Here is an 18,508-nt window from a genome sequence, read left to right on the forward strand (position 1 = left end):
ATTGCAGGTCAGGATTGGGAATTGCAAGATTGCAGGTCAGGATTGGGAATTGCAAGATTGCAGGTCAGGATTGGGAATTGCAAGATTGCAGGTCAGGATTGGGAATGGCAAGATTGCAGGTCGGGATTAGGAATGGCAAGATTGCAGGTCGGGATTGGGAATGGCAAGATTGAATGTCGAGATTGGGAATGGCAAGATTGCAAGTCGGGATTGCGAATGGCAAGATAACAGGTTGGGATTGGGAATGGCAAGATTGCAAGTCGGGATTAGGAATGGCAAGATTGCAAGTCGGGATGGGGAATGGCAAGATTGCAAGTCGGGATGGGGAATGGCAAGATTGCAAGTCGGGAATGGGAATGGCAAGATTGCAGTTCGGGATTGGGAATATCAAGATTTTTAGGAACACAATACAAGGCAGCAACACAAATTTTTATGACAGACCCTAGGCATCAAAAAGCTACAAACAGCATATTGAACACAAAGTTTTGGAATGGATCAGCTCGCCGTCATTAGAGCATTTAAATTGCATCAGGTGTGGCAATAAATGTGAATTGTTGCTCCCAGCCTGCTGGCTCGATGACAAAAGACGCTGTTTGCATTTTTGCTGCATCATTCCGACCTCGTTTGGAATCCCATGCGGACACGGACAACTTGATATTGAAGAAATAATATGTAATGATGTAAGAATGCCCTCTTGTTTTGAAGAACAGGAAGAAAGGTCGAGGGAAGGACAGCGAGTTAGGGTGGAGGGGGTGGAGGAGCAGAGAGGGAGCAGAGAGTTGGGAATGGGGGGGTGGAGGGTTGGGGTTGAGCGTTGAGCACTTGCGATTGGGGGGGAATTAAGGACTTAGGTGGTGGGGAGTGTGGTTGATTTGATCAGCAACATTTTTAGGGAGCACATAGCTGGAGATGTTATTGCCTCCACCACTGAAGGTTGACCGAGGTTATGTTTTTACCGCTGTCTGTTTGATTGTTTGTCTGTGGGCAGGATATCTCAAAATGTTATAATGCTGATAGGGACGAAACGTGGTGGACAGGTTGAGTGGTTGACAAGGATAAATTGTTTCCATTTTGGTGAAGATCCAGATCCGAATCCAGATATGAGAATGAAAATCATTTTAAAGTGATTGTTCACAATTGAGAGATAGGGCCAAAAACGATATATAGCACGATATCTCAAAAAGTTGTGGACTGATTCGGATGAGACTTGGTGAATGAGTTGGGTAGTTGACAAGAACACGCTGATTAGATATTGGTTCAAGTCCACATTCAGATCCGGCCTCTCAGTGGGATACAAAACGTAAACTGTTCAGCCTGGCGGAGGTATGCAGAGGATCCCAATCTTGCCATTCTACCAAATGCCATTCTCGTTCTTCGTAATACTGCTCTTCCCAAATGTGGTTATATTTCTCCCTAAAGATTTGTGAGATGACAATGAAGGGAGGCGCAAAGCTCCCCTCCCTTTATATGGGATCGTTTCTCTGTATGCAATTTTAACATGGGGACTGGAAATTAGTTTCTCGGATCCTGCTGGACGAAATCGGCTGCAAATTTCCGAAGTAAATACTTTGTACGTTGAGGTAATAGGTTCCACATTTCACCAACATCTGTTTCCACAGTCTCTAAGTTTTTTTAGAAAACCCTCTAATTCACGTTGGTGTCTGCCCGTCCGTCCGCCCAAAATGTGTTGGTGCTCATATCTCAAAGGCTATACATTGAAACGAGCCGAAACTTGAAATATACATTGGCCAATACATCTAATTAATGGCTTTCAAAACAAATTCCACCTAAGTTCCATATTTTTTGCCTTAAAATTAAATATATAAAAATATATATACATAAACTAGAACGCCAAACGCAGACTCCCGCCGTGGGTCAAGTTGGAATAATATGTTTTGTTTAACATTCCCTCTCCCCAAAACAATAAATGAAAAAGAAAGTAGGCCCTAACTGTCAGAGAATTTATTTTGATATATCTCGGAATTAGAGGAGAAAAACATCATTTAAGAATAAGAATAAAAGCTTTAATGCAGTAAAACAGAAAAAAAAATTCCCAAAAAAATTCCTGGATCCGGAATAATATCCTGAGCTTCACCAAAAACGAATCAATTCTTCCTTATCCAAAGGGCAATCATCCCACCAACTTTCATCCAAATCCATTCAGAACTTTTCCAGATATCTTGTTCACAAACACACGAACATACAAACATACGAACAAACATACGCACACACACACACACACACACACACACACACACACACACACACACACACACACACACACGGACGGACACGATCGAATGCATTACTCCCTGGCGGGAGTAATAAATATGAGAAATTTATGTGCTGGCTTAATTGCCTAATGGATAAGGCATCAGATTCCCAAGCTGGGAGTGTAGGTTTTTTTTTTTTGGTTTTTTTTGTATGCAAGATCGAGGCTCGTGTAAGAGGTAAAACTAAAAAAGAGGTTTGAGTCCCATCTGGGTTGAATCATATTTTTCTTCTTACTTTTTGAAGTATTTTATATCGTCTTGAATAATCAAAGGGAGGCGCAAAGTAACCCTCCCTTTATATGGGATAGTTTCTCTCGATGCAACTTTAACATGGGGATTGAAAATTCGTTTGTCGGCTTCTACTGGTATATTATTTATATATATATATATATACTGTATATATACTGTATATATATATATATATATATATATATATATATATATATATATATATATATATATATATATATATATATATATATATATATATATATATATAACAAGAACGGCACTCAATAGAGAGCATACCTCCGCCTGGTTGGCCATATCACTCAATGGTGAAGAATCACTTAAAAAATTAAATAATCCTCATATCCGAATCCATATTCAGATCTTCACCAAAATCGAATCGATTCTTCCTTGTTGCACACCCAACTGGTCCACCAAGTTTTGTCCAAATCCATCCACGACCTTTTGAGATATCCTGCTATGTATCATTTTTGGACCTTCCCGGTGTGTACCCCGGTTTAGAATAGGTACACCGTATCTCTGCGCATCGTAAGAGGCGACCAAGGGTTGGCGTCAGGAAGGGCATCCGGCCATAAAAAACATTGCCTCAAACAGGGAACCATGATTGTCATGGGGCCCGCAAGGCTAACCCCCGCTCTAGCGGGGGAAAATGGCCTTAAAACGATCATTCATTCATATTTATATATCATTTTTGGACCGATCTCCCAATGCTGAAGAATCACTTAAAAATTAAATAATTCTCATATCCGAATCCATATTTATATCATCACCAACATCGAATATATTTGTCCTTGTCAGACACCCAACCGGTCCACCAAGTTTCGTCCAAATCCGTCCACAACTTTTTGAGATATCCTTCTATGTATCGTTTTTGGCCCTCTATCCCAATGGTGAAGAAAAAAAGAAAAAAAAAACCACCTTTAGAGGCCATTTTTCCCCGCAAAGCGGGGGTTGGCCTTTTTCGGGAACCGTGGTTGTTGTTGTTTTTTGGTCCCCTTTTTGGTCCCCAATGGTGAAGAATCACTTTAAAAATGCTAGTGGCCGGATCCGAATCCGGATCTTCACCAAAATCTAATCATTTCGTCGTTGTGACATTCGCTACATCTCTGCCAAATTTCGGCCGAATCCGTCCACAACGTTTTGAGATATTTTGTTCACAAACAAACAAACAGACAGACAAAGACAAACAGACAGGGGTGAAAACATAACCTCCATCCACATTTGGTGGTGGAGGTAAATATTCATCACATCTGTACACTTTATACCCCTTTAAAATAAAGAAATAAATAAATATATATGTATTATTAAATTATTTTTTTTAATTCTAACGTGCTGGCTCAATGGTGTGATGGACAAAGCATCAGACTCCCAAGCTGGGGATTGTGGGTTTGAATCCCGTCTGAGTTGAAATTTTTTCCCCTTACTTTTTCAAGTCTTTTATATCGTCTTGAATAAAGTCTTGTATGATGAACAAATGCATTTTGTTTGTATTTAAAATTTATCTTGTGAAGCATGCCAGGGGCATAGAAAAGGCCCCTTTTTATAAGGGTATATATAAAGGGTACAAGTAATGTACAAGCTACTTTCTATAAGAGTTACAAGTAATGCTCTAGAAAAGTTGATATAAACGGGCACCCTACATCTGGCAAATAAAATACATTTACTTCTTCATGCAGGTGTATGAATCAAATTGGCGCCCCTTGATATGAACTTTTCTAGAGTATTACTTGGTTCCACCTAAGAACACAAGGGTAGTACAGCATGCACACGAGATTTTTTTGAATCTTCCTTCTTTTTGATTGTTCGACATTTTCTATAAGCTATGGAATGTCCCTTCTTTTCTATACTTTGCCACATGGCACATATAAAGGGGCGTTTTCTATGCCCCTGGCATGTCCCCCAAGAATAGCATGAATAGACCAGTTGTTGAAATGCAGTAAAATCCACGATGTGAGGTTCTTTTGTTGCCTTCACACATCAGGGTGCTGCAAGCTGGATCTGCTTTCACTCCTCTTGACCCCAAGGCCCCACCTGCTCTTTTACTGCATATCCTGCGACAGAGCGGAGCAAACCTGGCTTTGGTGGAACGATCCAGAATGCAGGTCAGCATTTCTGTTCCATGTCTCTGTTTAACTTTGTATGATTGTTAACGTCACAGGATTCCTAACATCACTTTGATATATTCCTGATTTTCTTTTCAGACATTTTCATCAATATTCGGAGAATATGTGGACATCTCTTCTCTCAACTCTGGTTGCCCTATTGTTGGCGTGTTCCTTCTGCAGTTACATGTTAAACAGAAGGGTAATTCCACGGTAACGGAAGGACATTCAGACACCATTTTTCATCTTTCAAACACATATATCACAAAGACTTTATTTGTTAAAATCAATCAAATACCATAATTATGTGAGAACACATAAAACCTCTCAATTCCACCAAAAATTTGATCACTGTTATCTTTTGTTTACATATTATGCATATTAATGAGGTCGGTAACGGAAGGAAGTCAAAACGGACATGGGTTTTTCAACCAATGCATATTTTTTCAAACCTCTGTGAAGTTTCCATGCCAATGTTGTTTTAAAGTTACTTCTGTACAATCTTAATGAAGAACAAGTACAATCTCTGATGTTTTGTGAATATTCTGCCACATTCCACTGGACAAATTGACATTTGGTTGATTCAAAACAAAGGCAAACATTAATTAAGATTCGGTAACTGAAGGACAATTGCAATGCTCTATCTATTGCTGTACAAAGAGTGAAATTCTGGTCACTATATGTTACAAATAATTGCTGGAAAGTGCAATGCAATGCAAATAACTAGAAGTGCAATGTAACAAATATGACCAAAAATTAATCTTAAAAATAGTTCACACTATCTTAATCTTAAAAATCTTAAAAATTCAAAATCTTTTAAAAATCCAAAAATTAATCTTAAAAATAGTTCACACTATCCTAATTACGAACTAATTAAACATGTGGCTAACGATCAGGTAGTAATGAATACAAAGGAATTACGACTTGCATTGCCATACACTCTGCGTACAATACGTGTTTGCACGGCCAGCCAATTGAAAACAGTAACGCAAATTTAGTGCACATGCATTGATTACTTTTGTACAATGGCACTCTGAACATCACCATCACGCACAGCGTTTTTGCATGCAATATTTTGTCACAATTTCACATGCAGTTATTAACTTATAATTAAAACTATAAACCTACTAGATGGAGCTACTCATACAAGTACACAACAGCAAAACCTCTTCTATCACTACTGTAGAATCAAATTATCTAGAAGTTCAAAATATCATTTTCCAACTGTAAATATCACACTTCAAATACATTGAACGAAAATCATGTGGTTCCTGAAATATGCAAAAATATTACTCTTTCAACACATAATCCAGTGCACTTTGTCACCCCAAATTAAACTACATTAACTTTTGTATACTATGCAATTGTCTATCAACAAAAATGTCTATCAATCACTAGGCTTCAGTCCCTTTGATTAAGTGCAAGAAATCAGTGCAGTGTAATGTACAGTTTTGCCAATTGGTCACAATTTTGTGTGTATTCAGTTAGAACTGGGCTGTGAATTTGAAATGTCCTCTGTTGTTGGCAATGAGTGGATAATCTAGCAGCATAACTATTTTGTCTATAATATAAAATGTCAGGTCGTCTTTGGGGCTTAGGCCATTTCCAGTTGTGCCCTGCCCGATGTATCACCGATACTCTGTAATCTCCATGTTCCCCGACTTCTTTCACTTCTCCTGCAAATAGTTCTGCATCATACTCTACAACGCACCACTGGCCCACACGAATGTTGTCAATGTCATTATTAGATGTGCTCCCAGATGCGCTTGGTGTTACATGTACCTCAGGTGATTTGGCAGGGCTAGCTGTGGCCAGTTGAAACTGTTGATAATTATCAGACTTAGCATAAACGGCATAATCAACCACATGTATATCTACAACGATGACTGTAAAACACTAATCATGACATACAATGGAAACACGATGACAATAGAACCAGGATGTGTATCCACAAAAGGGGGGCAACTTGGAAGATAGATAGGTAGGGGTGTCAAAGTTTTGAAAAAAACAGATAGAAAGGAGGGAGGGAACAACAAAGTAGTTAACAGGGTGTGAAGAGTGAAAAATGAAAAAAAATCAATAGCCTATCTGTCCTGCCGTTACCAATTTTTGTCCTTCCGTTACCACCTTATGGTAACGGAAGGACAAGACTTAATTAGTTATAATTAATAGGGGAAAGGGCAAAAAGTGACGTGAGTGGTATAATATTGTAGGCCTACCCAAACTTGCTTTGCATTGGTATTGTCTGTTTTTCTCCTGCACGTTTTGAAAATATTTTTAAAATATGTACTTTTATGGTAACGGAAGGACATTTCAGAGGGGAAAATATCCGAAGCCACTGAAGTGTAACAAATACCGCAAAGAACAAAAAAATGTTACAGATATCCTTTAAAGTTTAAACAATCTAAATACTTAATACAATAAAAAATAACATTACTTTTCATTATTTATTACACACAGGGTGCAGTTAATTTTCTTATAATTTTCCCCCATTTTTTGGAAAAAATATGACATTTACATAATCACCGATTTTATGCGCGAAAAAAAATAATTTGTATTTTGACTTTAAAACGGTAAAATATAGACTTTCAGCTTTCATTAGAGACCAAATTTGTTTGATTCTGATGTATTTGAAATTTTCACCCCCATGTCCACTTTTGCGTGGAATTGCCCAGAAGCAACCAGTAAGCTTCGGCCCCTCAGCCGCTCAGATTGACATCGGTGCAAAGAAAGGGTGTGGGAAGGTTCATCAATGTGAGGAAGAGATGGGGATGAAGGACGATGAAGGAGATGGGAATCAAAACGACAAGCATTTGGTGCATGATAAATCTGACTTGACTTCATCCACTGGAATTCCCGAGTTTAACAAAGAAGGAAGCCCGAAATACAGCGAAGAACAACTGCCAACTTCCCTCAGTTCGGATTCTCATGAAGCGATCGAGTCGAGTCATTCTGGAGTCTTGAAAGCAAGCACTCGTGGAGCTTTGGCCTATGTCCTACACACCTCAGGGACGACTGGTGTGCCAAAAATAGTCCGAGTCCCACACTGCTGCATCGTTCCAAACATCATACATCTGAAGTGAGCATCACATTGATTGTTGGGGTTTTTTTTCAATCTTTTAACAGAATTAGCGAGCTTTATTCAGATGGAGTTTGTTGTTGCTCTACATCTCGTTCACGTTACACCGTTTGTTGATGTTGATAATACAAGCATAATGGTGATGATGAACGTCCTGGTTTCTCCAGGTCATTGTTTGGGGTCTCGTCACAAGATGTCGTGTTTATGGCTGCCCCGCTGACCTTTGACCCCTCCATTGTTGAAATGTTTGTGGCACTCTCGTCTGGAGCCTCCTTGATTGTTGTGCACCCACAAGTGAAGATGAATCCCCAGCGGCTTGCTGATGTGATGATCAAAGAGAACAAGGTCACCGTCCTGCAAGTGAGCAAGTCTTGAAATGTTAACAATCTCTTATGCATGCGGCTTCGTATTTGTCTTTATGAGTGATGCAGCTACTAATGTTGGAGACAAATTTCAGACCACTCTCCTGTAACCTGACCTCTTTCACGCTGTACCTCTTTCAGTAATTCACCTGACCTGTATTTTGCATTCTGGCTCTCCAGGCGACTCCGACACTTATGCAGCAGTTTGGATCCCAAATTCTCCGATCAGTTGTGTTGGCCGAGGACTCATCTTTGCGCGTTCTGGCACTGGGTGGAGAACCGTTTCCACCGCTGGACGTTCTTCGCTCTTGGCGCAGCCTGAGTAATGGTACACGCATCTTCAACTTGTATGGCGTCACAGAGGTGTCCAGTTGGGCATCTTGCTGGGAGGTGCCACCACAAGTGTTTACAGATAGGTTGGTTGTATATTGCTTCGGAATCAGTAAATACCTCTGCCACCAAAGGTGGGCGGAGGTTATGTTTTCACCTGTGTCTCTTTGTCTGTCTGTCTGTGAGCAGAGTTTCCCAAGAAGTTATGGACGGATTCGGCCAAAATTTGGTGATGAGGTTGGGTGTGTGACAAGGACTAAATGATATAGATTTTGTTGAAGACCCGGAAGCGGATCCGATAATTTTTTTAGTGATTCTTCACCATTGAGTGACAGAGCTAACACAATATACAGTATAGGCCTAACCCAATATCTCAAAAAGTTAAAGACGGATTCAGATGAAAGTTGGTGGACAGGTTAGGTGGATGACAAGGACGAATACGTTTGATTGCAGTGAAGATGCAAATCCAGATATGATAAAGTTTCAATTTTTGAAGTGATTCTTCACCATTGAGAGATGGAGCCAAAGACGACATACAGTATAGCATAATATCTCAAAAAGTTGTGAACGGATTCAGATGAATCTTGGTGGGTGAGTTAGTTAGGTGACAAGAACAAGCCAATTAGATTTGGGAGTTACGGATCCAGATCCGGCCTTTCAGTGGGATACAAAACATAAACTGTTCAGCCTGGTGGAGGTATGTGCTCTACTGAGTATTGTTCTAGTTTATAGAGGGTAGTGGTGGGGCTAGTGGGGTGGGGAGTTGAGGGGAGGACAGAGGAGGGAAATGGTAGGGGAACCGAAAACATAAATGAAATTGAAATTAAAATAAATCCTTGAGGCCGCTCAAAGCAAAAGTGCATTTTCTCCAAAGGAATTCTTTTATAAAGGCATAATTCCAGATTTATAAGCAATCCATGCACAATCCTAACATAATCCGAAAGCTTATAACCTCAGGCATACAATGATATCCATAACTTTAACCAAAACCTTCATTTAGACAACTTTATTCGTCAAATGCCGCAGCCTAGCAACTATTCAAGACCAATCCAAGACCATCGGCCTGCAGGTCATATTTTTAAACTTTAATAAATGAAAAACTATAAACCTCACAAACACAAGACTTACTTTATTATTCTCCGGACACCCTCGTCTTTCCAAATGTCCACACATATCCACAGGACCGACTCAGAAAACTTGTTTCATGATGGTCGAAACCCAGCTCACGTTTCCTGTTAGTGGGTGAACAATCCAACGCTTGGCGAATTCTCAACATTTCAATGGGCTGAAACAAAATGACGGCTTAATAACCCAGCGATGTGACAGTGGGATGACCAAGATGGTGCACCGCCATTTTGGTAAGGCTTTTTTGGGTTGTTTGTTATGAGCACCCCGTTAATTATCTTCAAAAAGGGTGATTTAATACACCCAGACACCCAGTTTTCATTCAAGCAATCCATTGGAGGTCGAGAAGTATGCGTGCAACATTTAGGGTCGCTAGGTTTCATGGTTATGGAGTTATGGTGGAGACACACACACACAATGACACACACGCACACACACATACACACACACACACACACACACACACACACACAATGACACACACACACACACACACACACACACACACACACACACACTGCCTTTTATTATTACAGATACATAGCTTAAACCGGAACATATTGAGCCAGGATAAGTATCAGCGGCATTTCCTGCTTGGTCAGTATCAGTCGGTATCGGTCAGTAATTACTAGGACTGCTCTTGAATTGATGGTTTAATGCTGAAAGTTGCAAATCATTTTTGAATTCCTCGTTAACCAACGATGGATTGTGATGATGCGTGCAGCGCTGACGTGGCCATTCATCTCGGCTCTCCACTTCTTGGAACAAATATGGAGGTCAGAGGGCTTTCTGGTGAGCCAATTGTTGATGGCGAAGGTCAGCTGTTCATTGGTGAGATGCATACCACACAGTTACGTCGATGAGGATGAAATTTCATTCGTGCAGAATGAGTGTGTGCTAGTACGTTTTGCTCAATTTCTCTGGGTGCAGGAGGGCAACAGCGAGTCTGTTTCCTTGGTGATGAGGTTGAGGTTGCCATGGGAACCATGCGGCCCTCCGGAGACTATGTGCATGTTAGTGGTGGATTAAAATATTTTTTCGTTGGGAGGCAAGATGGGCAGAGGAAGAGGCGTGGCAAGCGTCTTGAGCTCGGATCTGTGGAGAGGGTGAGGAATAATGAGATGAAACTTTCGCGCATCAAACGTTTCTGCTTACACGAGTATAACATATAACTAACTATAACTTCCTCCCCATTTCTCCATTCATTTATTACATTTTCTCCCCTTCTTACTCTAGTTTTTGGCCATACCATAAGCACATACAGTATAATGAAGCAGCATGCAGTGCAGTGGTTTGGTACCGCTATCCTTGACCAGGATGTTCATCCCGGCAGGATTGGATCCCGCCAAAACATTCCCTTCTACAATGTCAGCACGGGATGCTTCATTCTGGAGTGCACGCTATTTTATCAGAGCTGGCTGTCTCATGTACATCGTGGAAATTTTTATCTTCCACTTCCTCATTCGTCACTTATTAAGTTATGCCAATGCTACAAATAGCAGAATAACGGGATAAAAACATGGCACAAATTCATCATATTGTGTCCTCATATCGCACAAAAGTGAAAATTGTCTGCAATGTCATCCACCCTTACCGGGAGTGTGTCATGATATTTCTCTTCTTCTTCTCTTTACTTTATAAGGGTTGAGGTCCAGTGGTCCCAATCTTCTGCCTTGTCTTGACCACGATACCGCTCCTCACACGAACTTCACATCTCAGCCACGGTTTACCTCTTTTCCTCCTACCTTGCTTCCTCAACCTATCCGCTCTCATTGCCATTCTCTCTTCTCCCATCCGCACCAAATATCCAGCCCATCTCAGCCAGCATTTCCCCAATCTCCACGTCAAGCTCATCTGCACATGAATCTCCTTCCTCAGTTAATCATCCTCCTTCTATCCACCCTCTTCACTCCCACAATCCTCCTGACCTCATTGTTCTCACAAACCTGCAGCTTATGTTGTCGCTGTGTCAGTGTTACTGTTTCCAGACTGTAAGGGTAGGCCGGCATTACACATGAAATCAGAACCTTCGCTTTCCATTTCCTTTATATTTTTCTGTCTGCCATGTCTGCCATCACCCTCCTCCATACATTCGCACCTGCCCGTCCCTTCCTACACAACAACTTTGTCTCCGACCTACCATTCCCGGTCCCACCTATCTCCCCCCCCCCCCCCCCCCCAGTTACTCAGACCTCTCTCCTTGTCTGATCTTCTTTTCCTCCAACCTGATATTCATTTTTCCTCTCTGCTGCCCGACCCATATCACCTCAGTCTTCTCCATACTCATCTTCAATCCATACTTCCCGGATGCCTTCTTCCATTCCCCAGTACCTTCTGCATATCCCACTTACTCTCTACCACAACAGCCATATAATCTGCATACATCCTTTCCGAGGATCCATTTCATGTTTCCCTTCCTGCTTTACCAGCTCCATCATCATGATAAACATGAGTGGGCTGAGAGAGATTCCCTTCCGGATGTCCAGGCTGAACTCCTCTGAAACACCCAAGACCAACCAAAACTCTTCTCTTCATTCCCATGTACATAACGTTCCACCAAAATAACTTCTGCTTCCGGCACTCCCATCCTTCTCAGTATCACCATTAGCATCTCTTTTGGGACAGTGTCGTAGGCCTTCTCAAGATCCACAAACCCCAATGCCATTTCACCTTGCACCTCCAACCTCTTCACCCCCAGCTGTCTCAGCATGAACATCCCATCCGTCGTCCCCATACCCTTTCTAAACCCCTGCTGCTCTTTTCTCCGATCTCCTTCTCCACACTCTTCCTTATCCTCCTCACAATCCTCCAATACCTTCATGGCACGTATTAGGAGCGCAATGCCCCTGTACTTCCCCGGATCTTGAACATTGCCTTTCCTCTTCCATATCGGCACAATTAGCCCTGTCCTCCAATCCTCCGGAATCGAACCCTCTTTCAAACATACATTCAACAACTTCTTCGTCCAACTGACTCCGACTTCTCCTGCAGCAGCTAGTGTCTCTGTTTGCACCTCATCAATGCCTTGATTTCTCCCCTTCTTCATTCTCTTTATTGCTGTCTGCACCTCCTCCATGATCTCCGCTAATTCCACTTTCCTCTCTACATAACCTGGAAGCTCCGGCTCACCGTTGCTTCCTCGCCGGTTCAACAGCTCCTTGAAATAGCCTTCCCATACCTTCAATACCGCCACCCTCTCTGTCACTCTCTGTCACTAGCTTACCACCACCATACCTGTGCCCACTGTTGAAGTGTTAGATAGAAGGCTGTATTGCCGACGTGAAGGCGTGGATGACCCAAAACAAACTTCAGCTGAACGATGCTAAAACAGAGTCTATGATTGTAAGATCGCACAGATGTCCTCTACAATGTTCACTTCCTACCACTATTCATGTTGGTGAAATCGATGTAAACTTTGTTTCGTCGGCCAAGAACCTTGGTGTGGTTTTCGACTGTAACATGACATTTTTCAAGCAAGTACTTCAAACTTGCAAATCAGCATACTTTCAGCTGCGAAAGATCGCATCCATTCGCCACTTTCTTACTCCTCAAGCTGCTCTAACTCTGGTCTGTGCCCTTGTCCTCTCAAGGCTAGACTATTGTAATTCTTTGTATGCTGGCTGCCCTCAGTTTCTCTTCGATAAGTTACAAAAGGTTCAAAACTCTGCCGCTCGTCTTGTCTGTAAGGCCAAGAAGTCTGACCATGTTACTCCGCTACTTGAATCTTTACACTGGCTGCCTGTCTCTTTTCGTGTGCAATACAAAATTTGCACACTGTGTTATAAATCATTGTGTGGAACGGGACCTCACTATCTCTCCGATTTGCTCACTCTCTATGAACCTCGGCGACGGCTTCGTTCAAGCGACGACTCTATGACCTTAGAGCCGCCGCGCACCAGCACCAAGTCGTTTGGCGAGAATTCCTTTGCTGCACCTCTGCTCTGGAATGACTTGCCTTCCTCTGTTCGACATGTTGACTCTCTTCCTGCCTTTAAAACCTCCCTCAAAACCTATCTGTTTCACAAGTCTTTCAAAGTCTAAGTCCTGTTTTCCCTTTGGTTTGAGGTGGGACAGAGATCGAGAGTATGTCTGTGTACATGTGCGGGGGAGGGAGGGGAGGAGGAGGGGGAGGGAGTACACATCTGTGGGTTTTGAATGGGGAGGGAGAGGAATATGGCAAGAGTGAAGGTGTTTCTGTGTGTGTGTATGTTTGTGTGTGTGTGTGTGTGCGGTGTGTGTGCGTTCGCATGATAATGTAAAGCGCCATGAGGGTAGTTTACTCTGCTTGATGGGGCTATATAAGACTCCTTTATCTATATAATAAGAGCGTAAGGACTCGACTTTGTTATCCCTTTTACGCCGCACCCAGTGACCCGATGCCCACGGCACTAATGGATTTACGATCTACGAACCGCGCTCTTTGTTTATCACGTACAGACATACTCGAAAAATCGGAATTAGCCGACGTTGGGGCCCAAAAGCATCCGATTAACTGCCGATACGACGCCATCTTACGACGCCATCGTATTGGCGTCTGCTGGGCGAAGGCGAAGCAAGCCGTCCGCTGATTGGACAGTCGAAGGCGACAGCAAGCCGTCCACTGAGTGGACAATCCCAGAGTGGTGCTATGCCGATTCCTATTACGAATCCAATTCATTTTTCAAAAGTATATCGTAGCGTTGTCATTTAAGTAGATTGCAATAAATACGTTGTTCATATACGCACTCTTCATTCTCATCTTTCTTCCTAACTCTTACTCGGACAAGCAAATCCCCTATGCCATCCATAATGGTACACTCTATCCATACACCACATCCTCCCTTCCGTGGATGTTCTACGGGTTTCGGCTAGTTATTATTATTATTATACCTAATCACCACCCACCACCCCCTTTGTATCCTTACTATCCTCATCCCTGTCATGTGGCAATTTCTACATCATCGTCTTCCCACCATCCTCTCCAAACTAGTTGTACACCTCCTCTTCCATATCGTTCCTCGCCTTATCCACCGCTCACCTTGCTGTTTTCTTATTTTACCCATACAGGTGCAGCAACCGGTTGTCCCCATGAGGTTTTGCAATGTCGTAATGGGAGGATATAAAGTGGGGAAGAGAAAGCATTTGAGGGGAAGTGGGCCTGTAGCTCAAAAATTCACCTAATATTGTACCTGAATTATGCAGACAGCAACTAATGCGAGTTAAAATACAAACGTTCTTAAGTGTCCGTATGTGCAGGCTGCAGTTGGTGTGCCTGGAGTGGAGGCGAGTGCTGCTGTAATGCTTGAAGATCAGCGGCTGGGACTTTGCGTCGTCCCTGAGAACCGCCGACATCGAGAGCACGATGGAGGTGAACTGCTAGTGATGGTTATGGGAAAACGCTGAAGGATGTTTTAAAGTTGCCAAATGTCCGATGCCCTGATGCATCAGTGACACTGATGACACTGCAGACACTGCAGAGTGAACCAATCGAAGCCATATTAAATCCTGTGCCGGGCAGGTGATTCATTTTCCTGTTGTTTTATTTTTCCATTAACATCCGAGTCGTATCATTTCAGTATTTTTAGTTTTGGCATCTTCATGGGAAATGCATGCCAAGATTCAGCATGGATCGGTGTAGTTAACATTGCACTACCAAAGGACAAGATAGGGCAGGCCTCTTTGTCGACACAATCCCAGGAAATGTCAATCCCTGTGCATTGATTTGAACATACGATGTGCGGATTTCCAGAGCAGTCAGATTTCCTGGAGGAGAGGATTTTTCGCCACCTTCAAGAGCTCCTTCCCAGGCACGCCGTTCCTGATTTCATTATTTTCATTGATCGTCTGCCTGCGACCCAACATGGTACCACATCTGTGTGTCTGCTATATATCTGTGGACTGACTAGTTAACTATGCTTAAATTTATTGTTACCCGGCGGAAATGAAGCGAAAAGCAGGGTGCAGCAGTTGGTTCACTTTGTCTGTCTGTCTGTCTGCAAATGCCAATTTATGATTGAGGAACAACTTCATTTAAATTGAATATTATATTTTGAACACGAATCGGTAAACGAACCTGTAGTTTAACGTACTTTGGCTCTGAATTTTCTCCCGATCGCACATGTGCAAAGAGGAGTGAGACAATATTTTCTTCGTCTGTGACAGTTCAAGAAACTTGAAAAACATTCCAAACAGGATACTTACTATTTTTAACGATGTTATAAAGGACACAAACAACAGGAACAAAGAACTAACGTTACTAATGTAACGTATTAAATAAGGTGGTGTAAAAGACGCTGCATCAACGGTGGTAAACTTCCGCAATTTTTTTTCTCCAACCGTTAAAATCTTTATTTTACTTCATTTGAAATATATAATTGAACATTGTAGAACACAACACATTTTTTGGCACTTTGAAAAACTTCCATTTAGCAGCACTCGGACACAATATTATTGCATTTTACGTTATGACGACCAATGAAATTTGCCGCTCACTGACCTTGTTTCTCAAGACAGCACAGGGTTAGGCGTTGGATGAACTTTCTAGTTTAAAATGCACTCTTGCTATTTCCTGATAAAATGGTAATCCTTATCCTTCCAGTACGCTAATAATTGCATAGTATTAAAGCATGGTATTCAGGTATATCTCATGTATATAAACTAGAACGGCACTCGGTAGAGCGCATACCTCCGCCACACTGAAGGGTTTCCATTTTAGATCCCACTGATAGGCCGAATCTGCATCCGGATCTTCACCAAAATGGATTCAATTTGTCCTTGTCACACACCCAACTCATCCACCAGGTTTCGTCCGAATTCGTCCACAACTTTTTGAAATATGATGCTATATATCGTCTTTAGCCCTATCTCTCAATGTTGAAGAGTTACTTTTAAAAAAATAATAAATTCTCGCATCCGGATCCCGATCTTCACCAAAATCCAATCATTTCATCCTTGTCACATAGCCAACCTGTCAACCAAGTTTTGTCTGAATCTGTCCACATCTTTTTGAGATCAGACAGACAAACCAGGGTAAAAACATAACCTCCTCTACCTTCGGTGGTCGAGGTAATGAAGAGCATTACAGTATCCATCTATATCTTATGAGACAAAGATGATGAGATGGGATGTACCGGACTCTTTACGGAGTGGTGGTGATGCCGCAGTGTTTCTTTTGGCATGGGCTATGCTGTTTGGTTTGCCATCGCCTTTCCAGCAGTGGTTAGGGCAGGCATTTGGAATTCTCCTCTCTGGCTTCTTTCCTCTTCTTCTTCTTCTTTTTATTTTTCTTTGTGCCATAATTTCAATACTTAGGGGTTGGCCACTTGGCTGCACATTCTTCATTCCCCCTCTATCCTCCGCATCTTCCTCTCTCAATCTAATGTTCTTCAAATCTCCTTCCACAAATTCTCTTAATATCTGTCGTCCTCTTGATCTTTTTCCTCTAATTGCCGCATCCCATGTTTCTGGATTGGTTATTCGTCCTTTTTATTCGTCACGTGTCCAAACCACCACAACCTAGTCTCTGTAATCCTTTCTGTGATACAACTCCAGCTCTCTTGCGTATCTCATCAATCCTCAACCGCTTCCTTCGTGATACTTTGAAAATCCACCAAGGTATTCTCATCTCTGACTTCTCCAGCAATTCCTCTTCCCTTTTTCTCAAAGCCCGTGTTTCTGCGTCATACATTATAACCGGTCTAATCTGTCATGTATATTTCAACCTTCAGTTTTCTCGGTATCTTTCTATCACAGACGACTCTACTAACCTCCTTCCATTTTACCCATGCTGCCTTCACTCTGTCCTGGGTTTACGCTTCACAATTTGCACCTTCCTTTTGTGTTGAACCAAGGTATTTGGATTTGTCCACTTGTCAGCTCTACACCATATATATATATATATATATATATATATATATATACATATATATATATATATATATATATATATATATATATATATTTACATATATATATATATGTATATATGTATATATACAGTCACGTGAAAAAGTAAGTACACCCCATGTAAAGTTTTGACTTTTTCAACATATTTCAACATACAGCTATTTGATCTTCATTTCAACAATATTGATCGATAAAGGTAATATAATATAACAAATATCATGAAACATTTACATTTTGTAGTCCATTGTATAATTTAAATAAACATAAATGCAAATTTCGCATGTGGAAAAAGTAAGTACACCCTTGGCTCTAATAGGTGATATTGCCCCGTTTGGCAGAAACAACCTCAAGTAGGCGTTTCTTATAACTGTCTACCAGTCTCTGACATCGACTGGGAGAATTTTTTGCCCACTCCTCCATGCAGAATTCTTTCAGCTGTGCGATGTTTGAGGGGTTTCTTGCATGCACAGCTCGTTTCAAATCCCCCCACAACATTTCGATGGGATCTAGATCCGGGCTTTGACTTGGCCATTCCAGAACCCTCCATTTCTTTCTTTTCAGCCATTCCTTGTTGGATTTACTGGTATGTTTAGGGTCATTGTCATGTTGCAAGGTCCACCTTCAGTTGAGCTTCAACTTTCCGACAGATGGCCTCACATTATCCTCAAGCACCCTCTGGTACAATGAAGAATTCATAGTGGATTCTATGATGGTGAGCTTCCCAGGCCCTGATGCAGCAAAGCTGCCCCAAACCATAATATTTCCACCACCATGCTTTACAGTTGGTATCAGGTTCTTGTGACGGGATTCCTCCCTGGAACTCAAGAAGAGGCACCTTTGAAGCAGCAAATGTGGTTTAATAATCGAGCAACCACAATTGTGGAGCACGACCGGAAGAAATCGCAGGGCATTGTCACACAAGACCGTGCAAGTCCGAGCCGCACTGAAAAAACTCTGAAACACGATCTCTTATATAATCGAACAAAGCCTAAACAATTCTCCGCTGAAGTAATGACCTCAGACAAGAGAGGGCTGAGTTTGAAGGCACAGATGTGTGTGAAAGTAAGATATTTCTCAAGCTCTTTTTCCAAACAAGCTGGCCTT

The 18,508-nt window shown here is 41.8% G+C and overlaps 1 protein-coding gene across 5 annotated transcripts in view; it reads left to right on the top strand.

The window, feature by feature from the left end:
* Positions 1-18,508, top strand: part of AASDH (aminoadipate-semialdehyde dehydrogenase) — a 107,051-nt gene that overhangs the window by 68,872 nt on the left and 19,671 nt on the right. For 3 of the 5 annotated variants that reach the window (XM_078766465.1, XM_068133279.2, XM_078766466.1), the window contains exons 2-10: positions 4,504-4,624; positions 4,724-4,837; positions 7,300-7,703; positions 7,871-8,063; positions 8,246-8,481; positions 10,245-10,351; positions 10,451-10,626; positions 14,756-14,867; positions 15,249-15,362. In XM_078766465.1, coding sequence (XP_078622591.1) covers positions 4,504-4,624; positions 4,724-4,837; positions 7,300-7,703; positions 7,871-8,063; positions 8,246-8,481; positions 10,245-10,351; positions 10,451-10,626; positions 14,756-14,867; positions 15,249-15,362 — 1,577 coding nt within the window. The remainder of the gene's footprint in view (positions 1-4,503; positions 4,625-4,723; positions 4,838-7,299; positions 7,704-7,870; positions 8,064-8,245; positions 8,482-10,244; positions 10,352-10,450; positions 10,627-14,755; positions 14,868-15,248; positions 15,363-18,508) is intronic. The other 2 variants (XM_068133280.2, XM_068133281.2) reach the window with 2 other exon arrangements.

This window comes from Myxine glutinosa, chromosome 12 (genome assembly GCF_964187855.1).
Source record: "Myxine glutinosa chromosome 12, kmMyxGlut1.1, whole genome shotgun sequence".
In the NCBI taxonomy this organism is placed as follows: Eukaryota; Metazoa; Chordata; class Myxini; order Myxiniformes; family Myxinidae; genus Myxine; species Myxine glutinosa.